Genomic DNA, 27,555 nt, shown 5'->3' with positions numbered 1-27,555 from the left:
TGGCTACTCTGTGGAGCACTATATGGGGGGATTGGCTACTATATGGGGGGATTGGCTACTCTGTGGGGCGCTATATATGTGGGATTGGCTACTATATGGGGGGATTGGCTACTATGTGGGGCGCTATATGGGGGCATTGGCTACTATGTGGGGCATATATGGGGGCATTGGCTACAATGGGAGGCACTATATGGGGGATTGGCTACTATGGAGGGCACTATATGGGGGGATTGGCTACTATGTGGGGCACTATATGGGGATTGGATAATATGTGGGGCACTATATGGGGGATTGGCTACTATGGGGGCACTATATAGGGGATTGGCTACTATGTGGGGCACTATATGTGGGCATAGGCTACTATGTGGGGCACTATATGGGGATTGGATAATATGTGGGGCACTATATGGGGGCATTGGATACTATGTGGGGCACTATATGGGGGATTGGCTACTATGAGGGGCATTGGCTACTATGTGGGGCATATTTGGGGGCATTGGCTACTATGTGGGGCACTGTATGGGGGGCGTTGGCTACTATGTGGGGCACTTTATGGGGGCATTGGCTACTATGTGGGGCATATTTGGGGGCATTGGCTACTATGTGGGCACTATATGGGGGATTGGCTACTATGTGGGGCATATATGGGGGCATTGGCCTACTATGTGGGCACTATATGGGGGATTGGCTACTATGTGGGGCACTATATGGAGGGATTGGCTACTATGTGGGGCACTATATGGGGGGATTGGCTACTATGTGGGGTACTATATGGGGGGATTGGCTACTATGTGGGGTACTATATGGGGATTGGCTACTATGTGGGGCACTATATGGGGATCGGCTACTATGTGGGGCACTATATGGGGGGATTGGCTACTATGTGGGGCACTATATGGGGGCATAGGCTACTTTGTGGGGCATATATGGGGGGGATTGGCTACTATGTGGGGCACTATATGGGGGCATAGGCTACTATGTGGGGCACTATATGGGGGCATTGGCTACTATGTGGGGCACTATATGGGGCATTGGATACTATGTGGGGCACTATGTGGGGGATTGGATACTATGTGGGGCACTATGTGGGGGATTGGATACTATGTGGGGCACTATATGGGGATTGGATACTATGTGGGGCACTATAATGGGGGATTGGATACTATATAGGGCATTTTTGGGGGGATTGGATACTGTATAGGGCACTATTCAGTCAGCAGCATGTGGTGACTGTAGGGGAGTGGCTATCGAGGGTTACTATGGGGGCGTGGCTATGGAGGGTTGCTATGGGGGCGTGGCTATAGGGACCACGGCGCACATGTCCCTCTTTGCTCTTTGCAAAAGTTGGGAGGTATGCATACTGCACAGCATGTTATACACACTAGCTGCTGCAGAACCTCTTCTTGGAGAGGAAGGGGATCATACAGTAAGTTGGTATAATGTGCTAGCTTAGGCACACACAAGGAGGCTATATCGCAGGCAACTATGGATGATAGGGATTGGGGCAGAGACTTCAGCCCCCTGTAATACAATGCAAAATAGCTGATCCGCCCAGCCGGGGAGAAGATGGAACTAGCAACAGGCCAGGAACACCGTCTGCATGTCCAGGAGGCTGGCCGCAAGCTCTGGTGGTCCCAGGAGCCGAGCTTGCTGGTCAGCTCCTGACTCCATTATTGTACTCTTTTTCCTGTTTGGTGGAAAACATAACTCGTTATTCACAAGTGTACCGTCAATACCACTAATTATCAGGAAATCATCAGTCGAGCCCTGTCTAACCTATGGAGAGGGGAGGAGGGAAGAGGGAGATTAGTTGGCAGCAGAGAGCAGAAAACAAAGATTACACAGCAGGACCTGTGTGAAAGCGTATTCAGAGGTCAGAAAGGTCAGTGCTGACGTCAGAAGAGATAGCCCGGTGATGTAGCTGTAAATTAACTCTTTGTTGTCCTGTTTTGATGCCTCATCTCCCTCCACCCCTTTCCCTCTCCATAGTAAACCATGAAGACAGGGGGGAGAGCTTTAAACTGCTTTTTCACGATAAAAATGCATTTTTCGGCTCATAAACCCAATTACAAAGTTTCTTAAAATCGCCTGTACAATTGATTTCTGCAAAAAAAATTTAAACGACAGTGACACTTAATGTGTCACCTAAAGTTTCTTTTGCCGATTAGAGTCAGGTACTAAAAGTTGTTCTTTTATTCTAATCTGTTTCTATTTTCTGACTTTCATTTTTTACATTTTTATGGGGGCTGCTATCTTGCCTGGGTTGTTCAATTTCCACTCTGCCGGCTGCCGCATTTTAGAAATCGACGGACTTCTTTAAACAAAGCTGATCTGCAATAGAACATGTAGCCAATACAGAAACACTTGTTTCAGTAACTGCAGTAAAGTGGTTAGTGAGAATCTGAGTTTCTGGAAAACTCTTTAATCCAGCAGATTACTCACAGATACCACCATTTACGTATAGTATAAGAAGTAGATGCAGGTTCCACCCATACTATGGATTTTACCATCTGCAGAGTCCCATGTCAGATTTTTTTTATTTGTAATTTCTACAAATAAAACTGCATGAAAACAACATGGATTTATGTGGAGATTTAATAGTCCCAGATGAAGTAGTTAATGCATGTCAGCAATGAGTGTGTTGTACTTATGGGGAATGCTGATACTTCAGCAAGGACACCTTCATTTAGATAGCACTAAAATTTGTCAGAATTTTTTTTCCCTGCAATGTATTAATATAATTATTGTCCACCAGAGGGCAGCACATTCCTATTTTTCTATGTGATTTATGTATTTTACCTGATTTTATTTTGTTCCCAGAAAACCAATATTTGCAGGCACGCTTCACAAAGTCAGCAAGAAGGAACCGTGCTAACAAAGCAGAAATGATAAAAGCCTTGCATCCTTATGTGTGGACATGACTTTATGCCCACATAAAACACAACCAGCTGGAAAAAGGAAAAAAAAAACACCATTGGCCATTGTAGCAGTTACTAAGAATAGGGCCTTACAGCAGGCCTATTGGCTATATGTACTGAAATATATGTGAAATAAGCAGAATATATATTCATGTTTATAAAATTTTATTGAAAAAGGTTTTTTTGCAGACATATGAAGACTGGGTAAGGGCATGACGCGCAATTCTTCTTCTTCTAATTCTTCACCTCCAGATCTGCCTAACAGCTGTGGAAGGTGCAGGCAGGGAGCAGTTCTGTGAATGGAAAGATATAGACATGAGTAACTACATGAGAGTCCTTTGTGATCACCTACAGTCAATCTTTAGGCTGGGTTCACACACAGTATATTTCAGGCAGTATTTGGTCCTCATGTCAGGTCCTCATGGCAACCAAAACCAGGAGTGGATTGGTTTTGGTTGCTATGAGGACCTAATACTGCCTGAAATATACTGTGTGTGAACCCAGGCTTAGACTACACCTATTGATCAGGACTGAACATTAGTTTATATTATTGTATGGTTTATATAATGCGGTGATGATCCAGCTATAGCTTTTATTATACAACAGCATTTACTCAGAAAAGCCTGCTTGTAGTTTAGCGCCTTACCGATCTGTGCTCTGCTGCACTTTCGTAGGAGATACAAGAAGTAGGGCTCTCTAAGTAGGTATCAATGTCTACAAGGTAGACCTGTCCGGGCGGGGATTATTTTTAGGGTATGGCCGGGGAAGGGATGGAAATAGAGACCCCCAGTCACTTACCTCCCCGGATGCAGCGGCGAGTCCCGGATCGCGCCGCCCCGTTCTCCTGTCCGACCGCTTCCTGGTCTGAGCTGCGGCTTGAGACGTGACGTTCAGCGGCCGAGGTGGGACTCCGCTACGACCGCAGAATGGCTGTATGGCGATCCGGGACCCGCCGCTGGAACCGGGGAGGTAAGTGACCAGCGGCCTCTATTTCCACCCCTTTCCCGGCCATACCCTAAAAATAACCCCCGCCTGGAGTACCCCTTTAACCCTATTATTTCTACAAACTACACACCCACCATGTATAGAGCGGACTGATGTAAAGACATAAAAGATACCAGTAAATACAGTACCTGATGTAGTTGAGCACTTGTTAAGGGATGACACTGCTGAGTAGTAAGTTTTTCCTAGAAAATCCTCCATAGTGACTCTCTGATCAATCTCAAGCAAACATTGGGTGGAATCCTTGAAGAGAAGATCTTTGCCTTCCTTAGAGCCAAACAGCTGAAATTCCTGTGCCTGGATCCCATTTCGTCCAAACAATGACTGTAAAGAGTTAGAAAAAAGGATGAAATTGAAATTTATTAGTATTATAGAGACTGTACCCGAGTCTGTTATTGGTTAAATACTGTGTATTCCACTCTATGTATAAAGCAGTGTTATAATACTTAGTACAGTATTTATTTAGAATCTTGTTGAAAGTGCATGGGACACATTATTATGTTACCTTTTTAGACCCATATTTTGTCATGACGTGGAGGTAATCAATAGGGTATCCTTCAGATTTCCACATGCGTGTGATTTTATAAATCGAGCCAGAAAACTCATGACTGTGTTATGGTCCTTTTACAAGGGGCGATTATCGTTTGAATTTTCGCGATAATGATCACATTTAAGCGATAATCGGCTCGTGTAAACACAACCAACGATCAAGCGTAGAGCGAGAAATTATTCATCTTGATCTTTCAACATGTTTTCAAATCATCATTGGTCATTCACTTAAAATTAGCAGATTTTTGTGTAAACAGTCTATCACATATTTATCCTATGTGTGAGATGGGTTTAAGCAATCTTAAACCGATCGCAAACATGATTTTTTCAAACGATTTATCTTTTCGTCTAAACGCTGATTGTTATAAAAATAAAATTGTTGCCTTAAAATCATGAAACGATCAATTGGCCGAATTATCTATCCGTGTAAAAGGACCATTAGGAGGTGGACATAATGCATTTTAGGGAACTTTGCATTAATTGATAATCTCTGCACTAAAGGGTTAAAGGGAACCCCAAACAATAAAAATGTGGTTTACTTTGCATATTATAGAGCAGGAGGTAAAGATTCAATATTACTAGTAATGTAGTCATCTAAACATTTTTCATTCTGGGCTTAGGAGCCCAGTGGGCGGTCCTAATGAAGGGAAGGCTGCCAGTGACTAATTAGGACCACCCACTGGACTCCAAAGCCTAGAATAAGCATCTATTTAGATGAATAGTTTACATGTTTTACTGATCCTTTTTCTGCATGCATGTATATATGCTTTGCTCCTCTACCTATATAACATGCTGCTTACAGTTTGAATGTTCACTGTGACGGGTTACCTTTAGGCTATGTTCACAAGGGGTAAGAGAGCGGCCGTTCCGTGACCCCAGCCAGGTCACGGAACGGCCGGTCTCTGCCCGGATTATCCTGGCCGGTACTTAAGTACCGGCTGGATGATCTTTTTTTTTTTTTTTAATTTTAAAATTTTTTATTTTTAATCATAAATAAGGTACATAGACAAAAACATTTTACACATTAACAATATATATCTAAGTGTCTGTAATCCTTACTAATATCTCAATAAATTAATTTTGTTACCATCCCCCACCAAACCTTTAAATCACTAATCTCTTTAATAAACCGAACCAATTCCTTGTTGCCCCCCCTCCCTTCCCTTTCCCCCTCCCCCCTTCCCCCCCGCCAAAGAGACAAAAAAAAAAAAAAAAAATAATGGTCCAATTGTTATATCAGAACCCGAGAGCTGCAATACGTACTGGTGATGTCCTCTCTGAGTTGTTTTCGCTGGGTAGGGGTACGCGGCAGGGATGTCCTCTCTCCCCACTGCTCTTCGCCCTTGGGATTGAGCCCCTTGCAATTAAGGTAAGAACTGATGATAAGATAGAAGGCTTTGGGGCGGGGGGCGGTGGGGACAGAATATCCCTGTACGCAGATGACCTCCTTTTTTTCTTGCGGGACCCTAAAAAGGGGGTACCTCGGGTTATGTCCCTGGTTCAAGAACTGGGGGTTTACTCTGGGCTACTAATAAATTGGGGAAAATCTACCCTTATGTCTCTTGATCAGGAATTGGACTTATCCTTTCCTCCACTGTATAATTTAGAAAAAGGGAAAAGTTTTACATATTTGGGCATTCAGGTGTCCAGGGATTTACGGGGGTTTGATGACCTGAATACCAAGGATGTGGTAAATAATATAGAGAGGAAGGTCTCTGTTTGGTGCAGACTGAGAGTCTCCAGGATAGACAGAATTACATTAATAAAAACAATACTTCTGCCCAAACTTCTTTACCTATTCAGTGCCACACCAGTTGGGGTAGGGAAAAAGTATCTTAAAAGAATTAAAGTGGCATGGAACGCACTGATATGGGGAAGAAAAAGGGTGCGGATGAAAATAGAAGATTTATGTGTGCCAGTTGCAAGAGGAGGGTTGGGGGTTCCCAACGTAGATAAATATTTGTTAGCTTCGGAATGTTTTTGGTTGGCTAGATGGAAACAAGACAATTTGGGTAGATTTCTGTGTGAAAAATTGGGAGAGGGAGTATGGGATGTTTTCCAGATTTTAGAAAGCGGCCACTTGGAGCGGGGTGAATGGAGTAGATGGGTAATGGTAAGGTCCCTTATTAGGGTTTGGAAAAAACTAAAGATAGAGGAAAAAAGAAATGGAATATTGGACTTTTCCCCTTTGTGGCTGCACGAGGGGTTTGGTGGGAGAAGTGGTATGGGAACAGTGAAGGCCTTTGTAGAAGCAGGAATAAGAACAGTGAAAGATGTAATGTTAGGTAATGATATTAAAGATTGGACCACTCTTAGAAGGGAATATAAACTAGAGGAGAAACACTGGTACGATTATGCGAGGTATACAGCGATAGTTCGTGGGAACCTAAAAAGATCCCAGGGCAATATATGCGAACCGGGCCCAATAATAGGAAAACTTAGAAATGGGACAATATTTAAAAATGAGGTTAAAACCCTATATCTACACTTCATGTCGGACTATGAAATAGGTGAGAAGGGGAGGAGGAAATGGGGAATGGAGTTTGGAGAGTTGAGTAACGATCAGTGGGTAAGAATTCTAAAAGGGATTAAGGAAGTTTCCAGGGCAGGCTCCCATAGGGTTGTTCAATTTAATATTGTCCATCAGCTATATTACACCCCACTCTTTCTATGTAAAATCAAAAAATGGGATGAGGATAAATGCCCAAGGTGTGGTGTAAGCCGGGCCGGCTATGGGCATATGTTGTGGTCGTGTGGGGCCCTGGTCTCCTTTTGGGAACTGGTACACAGAAAAATTATGGATATGTTAAAGTTAAAGTTTGAATTAAGTCCAGTGTTGGCCGTTTTGGGAGACTCTTCGTCTGTAGCATGCAAGAGGAAAAGTAGGAGTAAAATCCAGAGAATGTTGTTCTATGCTAGACTTGTGATCGTGAGAAAATGGCTGGCACCGGAAACCCCTAATATAAAACACTGGGAGAACTGTATAGAGAAATTTGAAAGATGGCTGGATGATCTTTATGGCCGTAGTGTTCTGATGTGGGCGCATCAGCGCGCGCCCGCATCAGAACTCCCTACAGCACATAATGAAGCAAGCAGCCGGAGCCGCTTGCTTTATTGTGTGAACTGACAGGGTTTCCTACGGCCGCAATTCATTGAATTGTGGCAGCAGAAAACTGACATGTCAGTTATTTGCGGCGCCGCACGGGATCCTGGCTGGAGCGTATACTATGTGTATACGCTCCGGCCGGGATCCCATAGCAGATTAGGCTATGTTCACAGGTGCATAAAGTATCGATGGCAACAACGGCCGTACTTATAAGTAGTGTGAACATAGCCTTAAGTCCAAAACTATAGGTGTCTTTTTCTGCTGTATTGACAACTGTCTTTGGTCACAACTTGGTACTGTGCAGCTATGTAAGGATATATTCTGTATTTTGTATTGGTATGATCAGAGATGAGTGGAAGCCTAATACAGGACAACAGGTCCGTTTTGGAATCTGGTAGTTTATTGTAGGGACTTGATGCTCCATCTGAAGCTCTTACCTGCTGCTTACTAAGCACCCTCACCACACTGTTCCTCTTCTCAGGTCGGGTAATGACAGCATGGGCCGGCACCTCTGCCAGGTTGCAAGTTTTATAGTCACTGACAGGTGCACGAGAGCCATCAAGGCACAACAACTCATAATCACTTGACTTCAGTGTCTTTGACCATTCTGCTGGGTTTTTACCTAAAAGTGGTCCCAAAACAATGAATTAATGAACTTGAGTACAACCCACAAAATTAAAAGACTATGTAAATATATCAGGTTTTCACTGTTATAAAGTCTTATATAATTTGTTTTAGCTGTTTTTTTAAGGGGCTGTCCTTATTTATTTGAAGGGTCCCCAATGACATAATATGCAAATGCTGTGACCCCGGTGGTTTACTGTAAAGAAACCTGTCAGCCCGTCATCCCGTTCTTCCACAGCCCCATCAAAAGGAAAAGAAGCAGTCGACTGTAATAGGTGTGCTGTTTATGTAATATATGGTTGTGCTGGCTTTTCCCGAGGAAGGGGGGGGGGGGGACTTTACGAAGCGCTCGCCAGAGAGAAGGTGCAGGCACATTCGCTCATTCTCCCAGGCTTATAGACCCTTACTGGAGATTTCATATTTGTCCTTAAAGTAGTTCTCAGGCTTTAGTATGGATAATATAGCAAAGAAACACTGAAATAGATCAGAAAAGAAGAGACTCCAAAACTTATATTTTCTCTTTCAGGTTAACAATACCTTTAAGTATAAGTTACATTATAGAGTAGCTGTAGAGCTACTTTAACTTCTTACCATCTGTATTCTCCAGTACGGTTGTATGCTTTACAAAAGCCACGTCTCCTTTTTCAACAAGGCACCTAAAATTAAAGACGCTTTATTCTTTATTGCCATAATGATATATTTATCTGTTCTTCTTACCCACCACACAAGTGCCACAAGTAACTAGCTTCCTGAAAAAGGCATCATATTAAAGGAAATCTATCAGGTGCAAACCAGGTTCCACACTGCAGACACTGTAGATAGCTATTAGGTCAGGTATCTTTCATTTATTCATCTTTGAGCAAGATGTAACTGTGGCCGAATTCTCCCATCTGTGGTGGACGGTGTCTCCACCACCGCCCACTGCTTTCCGTCGTACACTGTCCTTGGTCCTTTAGGCCCTCGAGCCTAGCCACATGGAGCAGCATGAGTCCTCTTTCTCCTCCCTTCATGCAGTATATATCTGGCCACTAAAGGGGGCGCATGCACACCCTTCCCAGATTTAAAGTCACAGTGCCATAATTATCCCCACCTCTTCCTGTGGCCTGGAGTTATATAAGGAGGCTTCTAGCACATTTTCCCTGCATGAGCGTTGAGGTCATATGATCCTGCAAAGGTGTTTCTGTGTTATTATACCTTATTATATACCCTGCCTGATGTTCCTGCATCCGCTGTCCTAGTTGCCGTGTTCATGTGTAACTGTGGCCCTGCGTTCCTTTTCCTCCTTGTCCTGCACTTCCAGTTGGTTCCCGTGTTGTCACGTGTTCTCGCCCTAAGTGTGAACCTGCCCGACCTGTGTTTCTTCCAGCTACCCGTTCCAGCTACCCGTACCCAAGTGACCTGCACCCTGTGAGCCGCACCACGTGACCTGTCCGTCTCTTCGTCTCCAGCATCCATCACCTGCATTTGTCACTTGGTGCGTCCTGTGTTTAGGAATTTGCCTTTCCTGTCAGTTTGGCAACTTTGGTGGTTACCACCATTGCCATCTGGTCTGCCTTTTTATTCCAAGAGATAGTGACCTGATGCAGCCTGACTGTAAGCCAATGTCCACCCTCTGTAGTATCTTTTGAAGAACGAAGGATATGCTTAGACTACACCCTTAGAAATAAACAGACGTGGCACAGTGGGCTCCTGTCCGCTGATGCTGATACAAGGTCAGGGATGGGAGGGGGAGCCAGGGGGCCTTACAGCGAAAGCATTTTTCTGTATTCTGGAAGAACGGCTGGATATCTGGATATATGAAAGGTACCAGTTGTCTCTCTGAGCTAACATCATCTGAAAAGTTTTTAGCAATATAGGAACCTCCACAGCTATAGCAGCTAGAGTTAGCTGTCCACTCCCGGTCTAGTAGTAGAGAGATTATTATTGGCTAATAGTTTCACTTACCTGAAGGCTCCAGAATAGCCATAGTACGCCTCGGCATCACTGGGAGAGCACTTGGATTCCGTGAGTGTCTTCTGTGGGTCACCGATACATAACTGACAGAAGGTGGAGGTAATGTCAGAGCCAGGAGCACAACTTTTACTGAAGTAGGAACCTGCATAAAAACAAAGCAGATTCAGTCTTATAGTTACACTGCATATACATCTCCTATCTAGGAAAACTGCAATCTACTAGGTAACAGGGCATAGGACTCTTTTTCCCCCAGGTATCTCACATTGGTGATCACTTCTTATTACATCCCCATCCTAAAGTATACGGTCAGGTATAGAGTTTGGCTATGTTCATACTAAGAAAACACAGTAATCACTGAACTCAAGGAGATCAGTGAAAAAATTCCAATGAAGTAATCAAGAGTCTCCACTGATGCCCCCAAAAATTCAAATATGCAAAACAAGAGTCCGTGGAGTCTCGGTTGTGAGTCTCAAAACACGGAATTGCCAGATATCTCTAGCCTGTTGCCATGGGGTGCCTCCATGATTGGGCACTCCGTGGCAACAGGCTAGAGATATCTGGCTATCCCGTGTTTTGAGACTCACAACCGAGGCTCCTTAAAATTTTTGTTTTGCATATTTATGTTCACACTAAGTAAAAGAAAACATTGCTTATTATTCTTTTTAAAAAGACGTCCGTTATTACTGCATTTTAGCCCCTTCAAGACCAAACCCATTGATGCACGGAAGTCCGAGTCAAATTAATCGCAGCTGCCTGTCATTATCCTCTGCTCCCAGGAAACTGATGAGTGCGGGGCCGCTTTCACTGCAGCAGTCCTGCACACATCAAACCCCTCTCAAAGTCAGCAACGTATATGTACATTCCTACTGCACGGGGTATGTGCAGTAGGAACGTATATATACAGATTATTGACGGGAAGGGGTTAATTGACCTCAATGGAGTGCTTTAAAGTCAACGTAATGGTGGCCGTCCAATGCACACAGTGTATTGAATAATAGATGTTATCTGTGCAAACGTCAAAATCATGATCATGACAATTATTGGCGGTCGCCTTTTGCAAACAACAGACTTTTTTTTAGTTTTTCTTTTTTACCATCTTTACTATTAAATTCAAGTGACTGACATCATTTTAAAAAATCATAAACAGAAAGCAAAAAACATCATGTGAACACGGCCATATGATGAATAGGAAGTACCATACATTACATAAACTACGGTAATTGAAAACTCATTGTACTTAGGGTCTATTCACATGTCAGTATATTTTTAACTCTGCAATTTTAAGTCCGCTATTTTTCATTAGCAATCTGCAGATTTCCATCCGTATTGCATCCGTATTTTTTGCTGATCTGCAAGTGTGGTTAATAAGAATCTAGTCACTATTTGCAGATTGCCTTAGGGCCTGTCCTTCTTTTGCGGTACGGATCACAGCTCTTTACACAACTACAGATGTGTGAATAGGGCCATTGAAATACATTGGTCCTATTTTCTGTCTGTAATTGCAGATCTACTATTGAGCACAGAATTACATTTCTGAACTATTCAGAACTCGGAAATGTTGTCAAGATCAGTGGGGGTCTTAGCGGTCAGACCCCCAGCGTTCAGTTTATTATCTCCTTTGCTATAGATAGGGGATAGCAATGGGAATGCAACAAGCGCCCATCACTTTGCAGTGGTCACACACAATGGATTTGGATATTACTAATTCTTTAAGAAAAAAGTAAGGCTGCAGGGTGCCGAGTTTATGTAGACCAACTCTCCGGATTTCATGAAAAGTTATATTTTTTTAAGATAAACTTGTGGGACCGGAATAAAATATAAAATAGTAATAATACTATATAATTTTTAAATATATAGGGGGAGATTTATCAAACATGGTGTAGAGTGAAACTGGCTCAGTTGCCCCTAGCAACCAATCAGATTCCACCTTTCATTACTCACAGACTTTTTGGAAAACGGAAAGTGCAATCTGATTGGTTGCTAGGGGCAACTGAGCCAGTTTCACTTTACATCATGTTTGATAAATCTCTCCCTTAATGTATACAGTAAAAGTATAGTAAGAGATGTCTGACTCCCAGTTTAGGCTTTGTTCACGTCTGTGTCGCTGCTTCACTTAGAACTTATAATAAAGTCCTTGCGGCGTCACCAGAGTTTCCATGTGTTTTCATAGGAGGAAATGCACAGCATACAGCGATTTTTCTCCTGTCAAATCTGACAGAATATACTACGGAGGCTCCACCATAGATGTGAACATTTCCCTGGGTAGTTCTGCTAGATGGTAGAGGTGTGATAGAATAAAAGCTGATATTTCTATACTTTGGGTGTACGATCCTTGTATGGCTGTCACACCGATTCCCCACTCACCAATATCACAGTTATTGTTCTTCTTATTAATAAGACCAACAGGAATATTCCATCCGGCAGTGCGGCCTACAGCCGTATGGCAGGACATCTTGCCTTTAAGATTGTTCCAGGAGATGTCTTTGTTACTCTTCTTCACAACAGCAACAGCAAAGTAGGTTCCTTTGTAAAGATAACATGGAATATATTCATTTACATTGTCCACAATAAAGACAGACTATACTTCTTATTGGTACTTTAATGCAAGTAGTGTAATTCACTAGTAACTATATAGCGAGATTTTCCCCCTTACATCCATTGTCCACCTATACTAACCCCATATCACCAAATCATATGAAGACAAATTAGATGACGTATGTAATTTATCAGTCAGATATTGGTCTGGGGATGATCATGTCTTTAGTACCTTGTGTTTTTGATCCACTTGTTCTACATGGCTTCAAATCATCTGTGAAATAAAAGAAGATATTTAAAGGGCACTAGGCCTTCCATGGCTGTATCCACTACTATATACACTGTTTGTTAGGTAATTCTATGGTACAGAATTATCCTTCCTCTTGCTTACACTTTTATAGCTTTTATAATTTTTTACAGGCTGTAAGCAGGTGAGACCCTATGTACTGACATAGCCCATAGACTTATATTGATAGTGTCTTTGACCTTGGAAGGTCCATGCTCAAGCCAAGCAATGAGCACACATTAAACACACTGGCAGCTAGTGACTACTACCCTCATTATCCTTGTGCCAGCAATCCTTTCTGGGCCTCCGTTCTGCATGTTCTCTTTGGATTACTGCAGTCATGTTACTAAAATAACTGCACCATAGCTGTATTATTACTTTAGCAATGCTCCATGATTGGCACATCTTATGGCTGCCAGGGCCGCTTTAACCAGAGGGCACATGGTGCACGTGCACCGGGCCCACTGGTTAAAGGGGCCCCCCCGAGCAGGCCGGCCGTTGCTATGTGCGACCAATGCGGTCGCACAGGGCTCCGGCCACCAGCCTGTCATGGGGGAGCGCCATGGATGGGTAATCTACTTACCCCTCCATGGCGCCCCCTGCAGGGCCCCCGTCCGCCGCTGCCCCCGTCCGCTGCTGCTGCGGCGCTTCAGCGCTGCAGCAGCAGCGACACTGACAGAGAGAGAGCCATTGGCTCCCTCCCTGTCAGTCACTCTTGTGGCCGCACTTCCTGCGGTCACAAGAGGCCGCACTCTCCCTCTAGCGCCCGACGTCACTGGAGCGTCGGCGCGAGGGTAAGGGGAGTGCAGCCTCTTGTGACCGCAGGAAGTGTGGCCACAAGAGGGAAGAGAAGAGGAACGCGTGGACCTAGGTGAGTAACAGTGTTTGTTTTTTTCAATGTTATATAGCAGGGGGAGCTATATACTATGGGGGGGCACAGGGGGCTATATACTATGGGGGAGAACAGGGGGCTATATACTATGGGGGAGAACAGGGGGCTATATACTATGGGGGAGAACGGGGGCTATATACTATTGGGGAGCACAGGGGGGCTATATACTATGGGGGAGAACGGGGGCTATATACTATTGGGGAGCACAGGGGAGCTATATACTATGGGGGAGCACAGGGGGCTATATACTATGGGGGAGCACAGGGGGCTATATACTATGGGGGAGCACAGGGGGCTATATACTATTGGGGAGCACAGGGGGCTATATACTATGGGGGAGAACGGGGGCTATATACTATTGGGGAGCACAGGGGGCTATATACTATTGGGGAGAACAGGGGGCTATATACTATGGGGGAGAACGGGGGCTATATACTATGGGGGAGCACAGGGGAGCTATATACTATTGGGGAGCACAGGGGGCTATATACTATGGGGGAGAACGGGGGCTATATACTATTGGGGAGCACAGGGGGCTATATACTATGGGGGAGCACAGGGGGCTATATACTATGGGGGAGCACAGGGGAGCTATATACTATGGGGGAGCACAGGGGGCTATACACTATGGGGGAGCACAGGGGAGCTATATACTATTGGGGAGCACAGGGGAGCTATATACTATTGGGAAGCACAGGGGGCTATATACTATTGGGGAGCACAGGGGAGCTATATACTATGGGGGAGCACAGGGGAGCTATATACTTTGGGGGAGCACAGGGGGCTATATACTATGGGGGAGCACAGGGGGCTATATACTATGGGGGAGCACAGGGGGCTATATACTATGGGGGAGCACAGGGGAGCTATATACTATGGGGAGCACAGGGGGCTATACACTATGGGGGAGAACGGGGGCTATATACTATTGGGGAGCACAGGGGGCTATATACTATGGGGGAGCACAGGGGGCTATATACTATGGGGGAGCACAGGGGAGCTATATACTATGGGGGAGCACAGGGGGCTATACACTATGGGGGAGCACAGGGGAGCTATATACTATTGGGGAGCACAGGGGGCTATATACTATTGGGGAGCACAGGGGAGCTATATACTATGGGGGAGCACAGGGGAGCTATATACTTTGGGGGAGCACAGGGGGCTATATACTATGGGGGAGCACAGGGGAGCTATATACTATGGGGGAGCACAGGGGAGCTATATACTATGGGGAGCACAGGGGGCTATATACTACTGGGGAGCACAGGGGGCTATATACTATGGGGGAGCACAGGGGGCTATATACTATGGGGGAGCACAGGGGGTTATATACTATTGGGGAGCACAGGTTAGCTATATACTATTGGGGAGCACAGGGGCTATATACTATTGGGGAGCACAGGGGAGCTATATACTATTGGGGAGCACAGGGGTCTATATACTATGGGGGAGAGCACAGGGGGCTATATATTATGGAGAGCACAGGGGGGCTATATACTATTGAGGGGGAGCATAGGGGGGCTATATACTATTGTGGGAGAGCACAGGGGGGCTATATACTATTGTGGGAGAGCACAGGGGGGCTATATACTATTGGGGGAGAGCACAGGGGGCTATATACTATTGTGGGAGAGCACAGGGGGGCTATATACTATTGTGGGAGAGCACAGGGGGGCTATATACTATTGTGGGAGAGCATAGGGGGGCTATATACTATTGTGGGAGAGCACAGGGGGGCTATATACTATTGTGGGTGAGCACAGGGGGCTATATACTACTGGGGAGAGTGCACAGGGGGGCTATATACTAATGGGGGAGCGCACAGGAGGGCTGTATATAACTGGAGGAGCACATGAGGGTCTATATACTACAGGGACACCTTAAAACTATGGAGGCACAGAGGGGTGTAACTATGTAGGAGTACAGAGGGGTGTAACTACTGTATAGGGGTACAAGGGACCTAACTACTGTATGTGTTGGAGCCTAAAATATTTGTCTGGCAGATTCTGGAGAGAAGATTCACAGCCAGGAGAAGACTTCAAGGTGGCCCACGCTGGATGGAGAGAAAAAGAAAAGGTGACAGACTCTGATCGGAGAAGACGCCTCCGGTGAGTCACTGGATGTAACTTCACTCTGTTATAGGCTTGTACTGATAGGGGTCATGGTGTGGCGGTATTATGTAATGGTATCAATGGTGATATCTTTCTGTTTTGTTTAGTGCAGTTTTTATGTAATATGTAATCACTGAATGGTGGAAATAGTGTTATAAGGAAACTACTGTATGTATTGGGGCTCTTGATACAGTGTGGGGGCAAATTCAGTACATTATACAATGTGCAGAAAGGTAAGGGGGGGCCCACTCTTGAGGGCTGTGCACTGGGCCCACCAATGTATTAAAACGGCCCTGATGGCTGCTGGTATTATTTACTTTGGTACCATAAAAAGGTTTTATATGATGGAATGATTCTTGGTCAGGAGACATTTGTGATTTTCCTGCCGTACAGTAGACATGGTAGTTACTTAGTGAGTGTCCTTACCTTGGTTATAGTACTCTCCCATTACAGGAACAAGGCCACATTGCCCTGCTGTGTATAAGTATCCTCCATCCAGTGTTACTGCATCAGCGTCACCTTTCTACAAGGAAATTTAACCATGTCAATTATAAGTCACAGGTTTATCGTTATCTTTTAATTTGGTAAAGCAAGTAAAATTCTGCTTATCGAGTACTTTCTATACCAATAAGGCTGGCCTCACACTGGCGTAATTTAAATCAATGTTATGTCTGCATTTTGCAGTGTGTAATATAGAGCTAATGTTAAAAGGAACCTGTCACCTGAGAACAGAGGGAAGAGCCCGCTCGACCCCCCGGTGGAGCCCCGGATACTTACCTCATCCTGCAAGTCCCACTCCAGAAACTGGCCCCTCCACGGAGAAATGGCCACCTGATGGTCTGCGCACGCTTTATGTAAATTAGAAGAGATGACTCCGACTTCTATAGGAAATCACTGGAGCATTTCTCCGCGTCGGGACCGGCTTCTGTAGCGGGACTTGCAGGTCAAGGTAAGTATCGGGGGCACCACCGGGGGTCGGACAGGCTTTTCCCTCTGTTGACAGGTTCCCTTTAATCCTTAGGACTATTAAAGGGGAAGTCCAGCCTCCCTGTTGTTGTTTTTTTTAAAAGGCAGGGGCATGGAGGAAAGTAAAAAAAGAGCATTACTTCACCTCTCCTCGTGCCTCTTTAGCCCCAGATCGCCACTTTGGGATCTCCACTGGGCTCCGGGATCTCTGGCACTGCACACGTCAAGATGGACTGGCCGCTCAGCCAGTCAGTTAGTGGGGCGTGATGTTGCTCCAGTCACTGAGCAGCTAGTCCATCAGCCAGGACAGGCATTTTCCTCTAAGTTGTGACATCCTCACAACTCGGGGGAAAAACGCTTTCTGGTGGGGGTCCCGCGGCTGGCCCCACCACTCACCACTGGCACAAGCAGAGGTAAGTCAGTATACATAATTACATTTCCCTTGCCAGCTTCCCGTTTTTAAAAATTGCCGTACTTCTCCTTTAACATGGCTGTATATAATACGGATGGATTTTAAAGACATGGGATTGACCCATTTTCCTAAATAAATACCCCCAGTAAAATCTATGGATGTATGTGTAAATATGGATGTAGGTGTATTTGATCCCTATTTTCATGTACTTTGTCATCCATCTTTCAAAGTATATCTGTTAGGACTTGGGCAGTGTGTTCGGCTTCTGGTGTCTCCAATGCGTGCGGCCAAAGCATACATAACAGCCGCTAAGGCCGGTTGCTAGGGGCGCGACAACGTTGTCCTTAGCAGCCAGACTGCCTTTCATGTTTTTCATTAGTCTGCTCTGCTATTCCGTGTTGTAGCAGAGGCCAGGGTTTCACTCCCCTGGCCAATCAGCATAGGTGTAGTGTTTTTTACTGATCATGATTGACAGCTGACACACCAGTTAGCTGTCGGTATCTGGGCAGGACCTGAAGCCTCAGCTCCAATCACACCTGGGGCTGGGACTACAGGTTCCATAAGTACCTACCCCTGTTTCCCATCCCTTGCCTGTGATAGAGCTTTACCGGTGAGAGTATCTTGACCTAGCATATTGTTCTGACTTGTGATTCTGGTATTGGATTTCTGGCTTGGACTTTGACCATTCTTTGTATTCCGTTTTTGTACTTTACTGACCGGCTGTTGCTAACTTGGATCGCTGACTATGCCTTATTGTGTTGTCTGTCTAGTCTTCGTTTTGTGTCTGGACCTGACTTAAGTTAGGGAACGCCGCCAAGTTGTACGCTGCCGCCTATGGCAGTTGGGGCAAATAGGCAGTGACAGCTGGGCCGGGTACCAGTTCTAGGGCTGCACTTGTCCATTGTCTTTCCCTATCCCAATCTGACAATATCTCAATTTCCTGTCTAGAAGGCTAGAAGATCAATTAAAGCTTTTGATAACCGATTAACGTGTTAGTTTTTTCCTAATAACTGTGAGAAGTAGAAAAATAGTTTTTCCAGAGTCTCTTACCAAGACTTGTCGGATACATTCTTCTGCAGAAGACGCCTCAGTACATTCAATGGCTCCACCACTGGCAGGTGTCCAGGTGTCACATTTCATCTTCTCCTGCTTGCTCTGTGTGCACCAGCGCACTGTTTCCCTGGGAGGAGGATTTGGTACTAAAGACAAAGGAATCAAAAGAAAATGAATGTATCTAAACCCAGTATTTTCCATTATGGTCACATATTGTTTCTGTGTCTCTTACCCAGCATTGCTTGGATAGATCTATAGTGATTGGCTCCAAGATACAAGAAAGCATCCATTGCTGATGGTAAAGGAATGAGAGCAACTGCAGGATTCTTCCCATACCTAAGGCCGGATAGTTTACATCCTTTTTTCTATATAAAATATGAACCACAGTTAAAATAAGTGAAATTTAAATATTTAAATTTCATCAGAAGTTTAACAAATTCCACAGCACTTTACCTATATATAGACAGAATTACATACACAATTATTCAAACAAGAGTACTAAAGGCCCTGATTGCAAGAGCTTACAATCTATGAGTCCGTGGGTACCATCTTAGGCCATGTTCATACTATGTATGAGACCGGCTGTTCCGGAACGGCCGGTCTCTGAAAAGCTCATCCCGGCTGTTACTGCAGTATCGGCTGGATGATCTTTTGGGCCGCAGGGTTCTGATGCGGGTGCACGTATCAGAACTCTCTACTGCACGCTATGGAGCGAGTGGCTGGATCTGCTTGCTCCATAGTGTGCAGTGACATGGTTTTCTGCGGCTGTAGAAAACTGACATGTCAGTTGTTTGCGGCGCCACTAGGGATCCCGGCCGGAGTGTATACACATGGTATCCGGGATCCCCTAGACAGCAATGTAATATTTTTCCGTAATAATCATGGCTGTTGTTGCACAGTAGATTTACAGAAAAATACTTAGTGTGAACATAGCCTTACAGTGTAAGGCCATGTTCACACAATGTATGTGTTGTGTAAATCCTGGCCATTGTTGCAATTTTCAACAAGGGCCGTGATTTATACAACACATAGTATACGCTTTTGATGGGATTCCATCCGGCCGCATGAAAAACTGACGTCAATTTTCTGCGGCCGCACGCTCCATTGTGTGCAGCGGTGAATTCAGATGCGGGCGCACACGGTTGCACCCGCATCCGAATTCAGCAGAAATGAAGATCATCTGGCCAGTACTGCAGTACTGGCTGGGATGATCTTCAGTAACACTGGCCGTTCTGTGACCCGGCCGGCTCACAAAACGGCCGGTGTTATTTGCCGTGTGAACATGGCCAAATAAAACTTTAAAACTATGTACCCACTGCTTTATGTGTTTACAAACCATTAGTTTACACCAAATGAATTTTTGTTATTTCTTCTGTTACCTTATAAATAGAGATGCACAAATCACTCGGAAATTCGTTTCACGAAGTTTGCCAATATTCGTGCAAATTTACAAATATTTGCGAATCGCATATAAATGAATGTTTGTTAAAACAGTCAAACTATAGCTACAATAGTGGGACTTTTACAGAGTAGCGATTTTTTTCAAGAGCTGTTGCTGTGAGAGTGTCAACATTGAAAAATCCACCATGGACATGGATCAGCAGCGTAATATCAAATTTCTCCCAGGACAGCAGTGGACATTGGTAAATGAGCACCCAGTGAGGTATTAAGATGGACGCTGTGAACACTGTGACTTGGTATAATGAACAACAGTCAGATACAAGTTACTTGGTATACTGGACAATGGCTTCACTGCTCCAACAGAAAACCACCCACAATCCTCCCTCCTCTCCTCTCTGTCCCTATCTCTGTATCTCTCCACCCCTGCTCTAACTGCCTGCTGCAACCTGCTCTCCACTATACACAGCCGACTGGCCGCCAAAGGACAGTTCTGTAAACTAACATGTGCAGCTGCCATGTTTAGTGAAATTGAGAAGCGAATCTGGCAAATTCATGGATCGCTATAAAGCAAATTTAATGCCCGATCGCTGTGAATCAGAATTTGTCAGATTCGCTCATTTCTAATTATAAATGTTTTTTCCTTGTGTTTACCTGAGTGTTCTGGAAAAAGGCCACAATATCTATAGCTTTGTCTTCACCACTCCTAGTGACCACCGCGTTGACTGGAATTCGTGCCATATTGCACTGTTTGTATTGGCCTATTGGCTTTCTGGTATTGTCAGGGCACAGCAGCTGAAAGTTTTTACTGAGCTCAGCTGAAAGACAGAGTTTTATTATAGTCATGTCCACTTTGCTGTCTTCGAATGGAACATAGATTGCCATAACCGAGCATTGTTACAGCAAACTTCTATGGAACATAAGGCATTCTACCACAATGACACTTTACATATGACTGGTCGACTATTGGAAGAGCTTATACCACTTATACCAACATTTATCAGCTTGTTATGCCCCATTCTGTACATAGAGGATAATTCATCCCTTTAAAGCTCTATTCATACTAACATAAAGGAGTTTGTCAGTAAGAAAAATTGCTGCATTCTGTGCTATTCTTTCTGTTTAAATAATAGACACCATGGCAGATCCCAATGGACCCCAATAGAGGTTGATGTTGGGTGTAACCGGTGTGTTGTATGACGGATCCAGCACTCTGGTCATGGTTTCCATGCTATAATGGGAGCCATGATAGCAGTGTGAACAGAGCCTAAGCCTCAATGTTAACATGATCCATGTGATGAAAAGTGAAGGCACTATATAATATTTTATGTGCCCAAATTCTCATCTATTATAGACATGAGACACATATAAAAAGCGGCTTTCACCTTTTGGAGGTAGCGTTCCCTTCAAGTCAGTGTTTCACTCAGCCATTACATTTAAAGTGACTTTACCCACAATCTGACCCCCCCAAAACCACTTTTACCGTCGGATAGCTGCTTTTAATCTAAGATCTGTCTTGGTGTCCATTCGGCAAGTGATGCAGTTATTGTACTAAAAAAACACTTTAATACTTGCAGCCCTGTGTCAAATTAGAGTGGCCTAGAGTGTCTGTGCCCTAGTCCTGCGACGCCCCTCCACCCCTCCTTTTCACCATTAGGAACACCCCCGGGCAGGATTTCTCCTATTCATCATTTGTCTAAACACAGAACATATGTTGGATTGTTAATGCACATGTGCAGTGTTCAGACAAGTGATTAGGAGAAATCCTGCGTTCCTAATGATGTGGAGGGCGGGGAGGAGGGACGGAGAGGCGTCACAAGCCTAGGGCACACTCTAGGGGACACTCTAGGTCATGCCAATTTGACACAGGGCTGCAAGTTTAAAAGTTGTTTTTTAGGACAATAACTGCATCACCTGCCGAACGGACCCCAGGACGGATCTTGGATTAAAAGCAGCTATCCGACGGTACAAGTGGTTGGGGTGGGGTGGGGGGGGGAGCAGATTGTGAGTACAGAGTTGCTTTAAGTCAAGCCACAAAACCAAAGAGGAAATGGCATAAAGCCATGTAGAAACTTCTAGGCCATTTCCAGAATTCCCAGAGTAGCAGAAAGGAATAGTGTCATTAGAAAGGAGTTATGCCTTAAAATATATGGCTAGTTAAACAAAAACATCACAAAGTAGAACTTACATTTCTGTAAAAATGGTGTAAAATGCATGTACATTGGTTACCTGGAATAGCCGTATGTGGCACAAAAGCTACGTCGCCTTTATTATCTCTAAGACATCTATGTAAGGGTGAAAAAGAGAAAAATACTTAGGGGGACATTTATCAAACTAATTGCGCCTGTTTTTAGTCTAATATATCTAGTTTGCGCTCAAAATAAATCTAATATGAATTTATGAAGCTTTTTTAGACAAGACTATCCAAATTAGATGCGACTTTTTAAATTAGATTTTTTGTTGTTAATTAGATCGAAAGTGCGCCAGAATTCTTTTTTAGCTAAATTTATTAACTGCGCAATTTTTTTAAAAGTCGCATATATCGGGGCATCGCTACGTCTGCTCCGAACCAGGTGAATTTATTAGACTAATTAAAAGACCATTATTTTTAAGACACATTTACTATGCTATTAGACAGTTTACAAAAATTTGACTAAACACATTAGGTTGAAAATTATGCCAAAACATCTTTGACAAAATCGTGTTTTTAGATTTGTTAGTAAATATCCCCCTTAATTCCCAGAAATAAAACTAACATTATCTATGTAATATGTAATGGCCACTATAACTATCTGGGGGAAATATGACTGCTGGGACTGTGTTGTACATACTTGAACGCTCCGTCCGAGCTGTAGTAGGGTTCATCATGGCTGGGCTTGCACTTTTTACTTCCCCGTCCAGTACATTGCTTACACAGGTTTAGCTCGGAGGCTCCAGGGACGCAACTTGCTGAGAAGTACTTTGAGACCGCTAAATAAAAAATTTACAAATGTAAAATAGTTGTTTTGTGCTTTTTGCTTATCTTTAAAGTTTAGATAATAAAAGTAAAAATCCTCAAAATCCATGCAGCTGCAGGCCAGAAGAAGATGCATGCCACTGTGGACTGCAACTATCACCTGAGGGTTAAAGTGTTACTACAAGACATATACAGCATTTGTTCCCATAGAATGTTGTACGTTGTGAATTCCATATATACCTCTTTGTGTTTCTTCTATAGTCCAGTTCAGTAGCTTCTTCTCATGAAGAACTGTTAGTGGTGAATACCATCCAGCCATGTGTCCTATTCCAGTGTGACAAGATCTCTTATTCTTCAGATCACTGAACTTGAAAGTGCTCGATTTCCTCACCACGGCCACCGCATAGTAGCAAGTTTCTGCAAAAAGCCCAAAGGTCATTTTAGTGATTTTTTATTTTTTTGTGATAAATTTTTAATGTAGCGTTGTATAACCTCTTATCTCATACAGTGCTTAATACCTTTTTGAAGGCTGTAACTTTCTGCCAGGATTGGTTTCAAGTTGTAAGGATGCAAGGATGCTTTATAGACATCTCCGCTTTCCACAGTAATGGCGTCAGCATCTCCATCCTGCAAGATATTAAGCTTTTCTTTTATTTCCAGTAAAAATTTACGGTAGTAGTAGATCCTCCAAGCTGCCCTGCAGATACATTGCTTATAATGGTGTGGCCAGGACTGTATGAACAATCAGCAATAGTTTGTGCAGCCGCACACTCGTATGGGGAAATAAGAGGCCGATGGCATATTATTTTTTAACAGGCTCGATCAGCAAAGGAACAATCACTTGGGCATCTGTTGGATAATCGACAAGTGTAATATGTAGATTTTATTTAGCTACGTACAGGGAAAGAACAACTTCTTTTGGTTTCCAGTGAAGTGATGTTCAGCATTAGAGCAAATGTATTTTTTCCACTCAGTGCGAATGTGGTTTGTGTCATTCTAAACGTCTCCAGAGAATCTGAACATTTGGAAAGACTTTTAAAAGACTAAATGAATCAATAACTGATTTATTAGATTTGAGTTCAGTAAATCTTCACTCAACTTTATTTAACACAATGGGGGAGATTTATCAAACTGGTGTAAAGTAGAATTGTCTTAGTTGCCCCTAGCAACCAATCAGATTCCACTTTTCATTCCTCACAGACTGTTTGAAAAATGAAAGGTGGAATCTGATTGGTTTCTAGGGGCAAGTAAGACAATTCTACTTTACACCAGTTTGATAAATCTCCCCCCATATGTGTAGGATAAACATTACTTTATTTTCACTTTTCTTAAAGCGAATGTACCAGTGGTACATCGCTTTTCTCTTTATACCATGAATAGATTGACATGGGGATGCCGGTGTTGCAGTCTTTCTTCCAGATGGAGGAAACCCCCTCCCTTCTTGGTTGCATCTCCATTAGAATCAATGTAGCCGCATCAGAAGGAAGGGTGTTTCCTCCCACTGGGGGCGGGCCGCGATTCAAAAAAAGGACCGCGACATCGGCATACTTGTGCCGGCAATGGTCTATTTATGGTATGAAAAGAAAAGCGATGTACTGCTGTTACATTTGCTTTAAACAATATATATTATTTTTACTTATGTAAAATATACCTTAGAACATGGGCTACATAGATGTTATTTCTCAGTGTAAAGTTCCTTTTAGAAATTGGTTACTTAACTTCATATGATATGATCTGATGATATTGAATGTTCTAAAATGTATATTCATTCATGTAAACCTAAAACTTACATGAATAGCAGTAAAGCAGTCTTCAAGGCTGGATCTCTTTACACAGATGAGGGCAATGTCGGAGCTCTTACAAGATCTGGCCAAATCCTTACAGTTTTTGAACTCGCTTTCTGATATCAGGCACCAACGAATATTTCTTGTTTTGGGGGCAGCTAGGCAAAAGACTGAGAAACAGGAAAAGCACATTTAGCTCTGCCCAACATGTAATGAAACAATTTAGAATCTGTAGAAAAAGGCAATACAGAATCACTATCTATCACCAATGCCTCATGGCAGAAGAGCCCAATGGGGCAGAATAACTATGACTGTGTATAAAATGGATGTTTTGGACATTAGTAAGGGTTATCCAGCGCTACAAAAACATGGCCACTTTTGCACCACTCTTGCCTCCAGGTCAGGTGTGGTTTGCAATTAAACTCCATTCACTTTAATGGATTTGAGTTTCAAAACCTGCACCCAACTGGAGACAAGAGTGGCGCAAAAGGGGCCATGTTTTTGTAGTGCTGGATAACCTCTTAATGGTGCGTTCACACCTACAGGATCTGCAGCTGATTTTCTGCAGCAGATTTCAGTTAAATAACTGAACACAGCATCAAATCTGATGCTGTGTTCAGTTATTTAACTGAAATCTGCTGCAGAAAATCAGCTGCAGATCCTGTAGGTGTGAACGCACCCTACCCAGGAGTATTTTGGTCAGTAAAATCGTATTTATTTTTTTAATGTCTTTTAAAAAGAAAATGTATTTTTTTTACATTGAGTAGTAGCAGTAAGGGGTGGCATGGCCCCTCTGCTGCCATCATTGGTTGTGTTGAGAACTGCAGGGCCCTGGTGCCGGCATGGCTACATATTGATAGCATTTCGATACTTATCCATCCCTGTTGCCTATTCTAAGGCATGTTAACATTGAAATAGATATTACACTTGAATAAGCAGTGTCATTAGTGCTGCAGCCGCGGCACCTCACGCGCCTCCACTCTCCGCTCAAAGAATTGACATGTCAGTTGTTTGAGTGGGGAGCAGAGGGGCGCGAGGCATCCCATTCACACACTGAGGCAGGCAGGATTCCACAGCAGGGGCTCCATCTCAAGATTTTTACTCAGTGTGAACATACCCTAATAATGCTGAAAAATATGTCATGGCATTGCACACAAAATAACAATTTATTTAAAACATTTTTTGTATTTTCATCCACGTGTTCACCCGTGAAAATTTCTGTTGACGGCCACCATAGGAGGACCTACAACATACATAACACCTCTAAAATGAGAAAAAAAAAATCACAAGTTCCCAACACGGAGGCCATACCCCCTTACTACTGCCACTAAGTGTAAAAATATAAAAGAATATGTATCATTTTATTTGTGCAAGGCATGTATGCTGGTTTTTGTTTGTTTTTTTGTAGCAATTGCTCCAGAAATCTGGTGTATTATATTTTCTAGTAGTAATTGTGTATTAATATTTGTTTTCACCAACTGCAATAGAAGGGAGGATCGACCATTGGGATTGTCCTCTTTTCCCCTATTTGCTAATATTTCTTTGCTTGTGGAGAGAAGGAAACCTCATCAAGGATGTCATCTCTTTCCATATCCATCTACAGAGAAAACCATTCTGCATATATGAAACAGATCTTAATTTTCTTACTTCATCAGTCTCATGGACTATGTCCAATGCAAAAGTTAAATGTAATAATATTAAAGAAAATGTAATAATATTAAAGAAAAAGAAATTCAAATAAACTGGATTAAATTATAAAGATTTGTAAATTACTTCTAATTAAAATCTCAAGTCTTCCAGTACTTACCAGCTGCTGTTTGTCCTGCAGGAAATGATGTATTCTTTCCAGTCTGACACAGTGCTCTCTGCTGCTCCCTCAGGAACTGACCAAAGCAGGAGTGATTTTCTATGGGAACTTGCTACTGCTCTGGACAGTTCCTGACATGGACAGAGGTGGCAGCAGAGAGCACTGTGTCAGACTTGAAAGAATACACCACTTCATGCAGGACCTACAGCAGCTGATAAGTATTGGAAGACTTGATTTTTTTTCTGACACCAGTTGATTTAAAAACACTTTTTTTTCTCTAAAGTACCTTTATCAGATAAGAAAATTACATTTTACAAATTGCAGACCTCTAAATCTGGCCCATTGCTGAGCCCATTATTTCAGCTAGGTCAACCAACTAGTGTTCCTAAAGATTAGGTGGAAGAAATTGGCATAGGTAGTCCAGGATGGCAAAATTATCCCTAGTTTTTGCATTAATAAAGCTAATTTCTTCATTGAGATATGCAAACAGCCTAAGAACAGTGCATGCTCCCCAATGAGTATTCATTTTAGTAGATCAAACTAAAATTATAAATAAACTAGATTTACTAAGGTTTCAGATTCTATAAACATGATAAGAAGATGTATAACTATGATATAATGCCATTTGATATTTATTGCTTACCTAGCATACTGAGGCACAGGACCCCAGGGAGGTAAGGAGCCATCATCCTCTGTCTCTAGGGGCTGGAGGGAGAGTGGTCTTCACTTAGCAAATGGACTCTTTTAGTAGAACGATGTCATTTTATAGACAAGTGAAGCACTGTGTGCAGATGTTGCTTCACGGCACGGTTAATAAGACCATAATATTTCTTAATATTATACTCCACCTCTGCTTCCTCTCGAATGGCTCTGAATGGGCCCATTCAGTTTTGCTGGCAATATGAATTACTGGCACAAAATGAGTGTTTGGTCTAACGGACCCTCTGGATTATAGAAGTAACCCTTTCACCTGGAGGGAGACTGGAGATGATGAATTTAGAAGTTCCCCCCTGCATATGGTGTACTCATGCCAGTTATCCGGTTGCATGTGTACTGTGTGGGTACAAAACATAGTCCTTATATTGAAACATATAAAATTATTATGTAAGAGAATGCTAAGTATGGGGCATAGGGCACTGTTTCTCATAACTATACACACTTTGCAACCCTGAGCTACAATGTTCAGACTGATAATTCTCT

General features: G+C 43.3%; 1 protein-coding gene across 3 annotated transcripts; it reads right to left on the bottom strand.

Moving 5' to 3' along the window:
- Positions 1 to 3,066: 3,066 nt before the first annotated feature.
- On the bottom strand, positions 3,067 to 27,326 carry LOC138795914 (serotransferrin-B-like). Of its 3 annotated transcripts, XM_069975644.1 has the most exons (18): positions 27,204 to 27,326; positions 26,999 to 27,060; positions 24,555 to 24,718; positions 23,283 to 23,391; positions 23,005 to 23,181; positions 22,640 to 22,778; positions 22,038 to 22,093; positions 20,463 to 20,626; positions 18,643 to 18,775; positions 18,408 to 18,556; positions 16,406 to 16,502; positions 12,920 to 12,961; positions 12,517 to 12,675; positions 10,144 to 10,294; positions 8,791 to 8,855; positions 8,013 to 8,197; positions 4,052 to 4,244; positions 3,067 to 3,211 (listed from the first exon to the last, which is right to left on the bottom strand). In XM_069975644.1, exons 2-18 carry the CDS (start codon positions 27,042 to 27,044, stop codon positions 3,177 to 3,179), a joined length of 2,064 nt encoding a protein of 687 aa, XP_069831745.1. In that variant the 5' UTR covers positions 27,045 to 27,060; positions 27,204 to 27,326; the 3' UTR covers positions 3,067 to 3,176. The 3 variants fall into 3 exon arrangements, with proteins under 3 accessions (XP_069831745.1, XP_069831744.1, XP_069831746.1); XM_069975643.1 differs by lacking the exon at positions 27,204 to 27,326 and having other exon boundaries at positions 26,999 to 27,147; XM_069975645.1 differs by lacking the exons at positions 24,555 to 24,718; positions 26,999 to 27,060; positions 27,204 to 27,326 and adding an exon at positions 23,664 to 23,720.
- Between the last annotated feature and the right edge of the window lie 229 nt (positions 27,327 to 27,555).

Source organism: Dendropsophus ebraccatus, chromosome 6 (genome assembly GCF_027789765.1).
Source record: "Dendropsophus ebraccatus isolate aDenEbr1 chromosome 6, aDenEbr1.pat, whole genome shotgun sequence".
Taxonomy (NCBI): Eukaryota; Metazoa; Chordata; class Amphibia; order Anura; family Hylidae; genus Dendropsophus; species Dendropsophus ebraccatus.
This window is presented reverse-complemented; position numbering and strand designations above follow the sequence as displayed.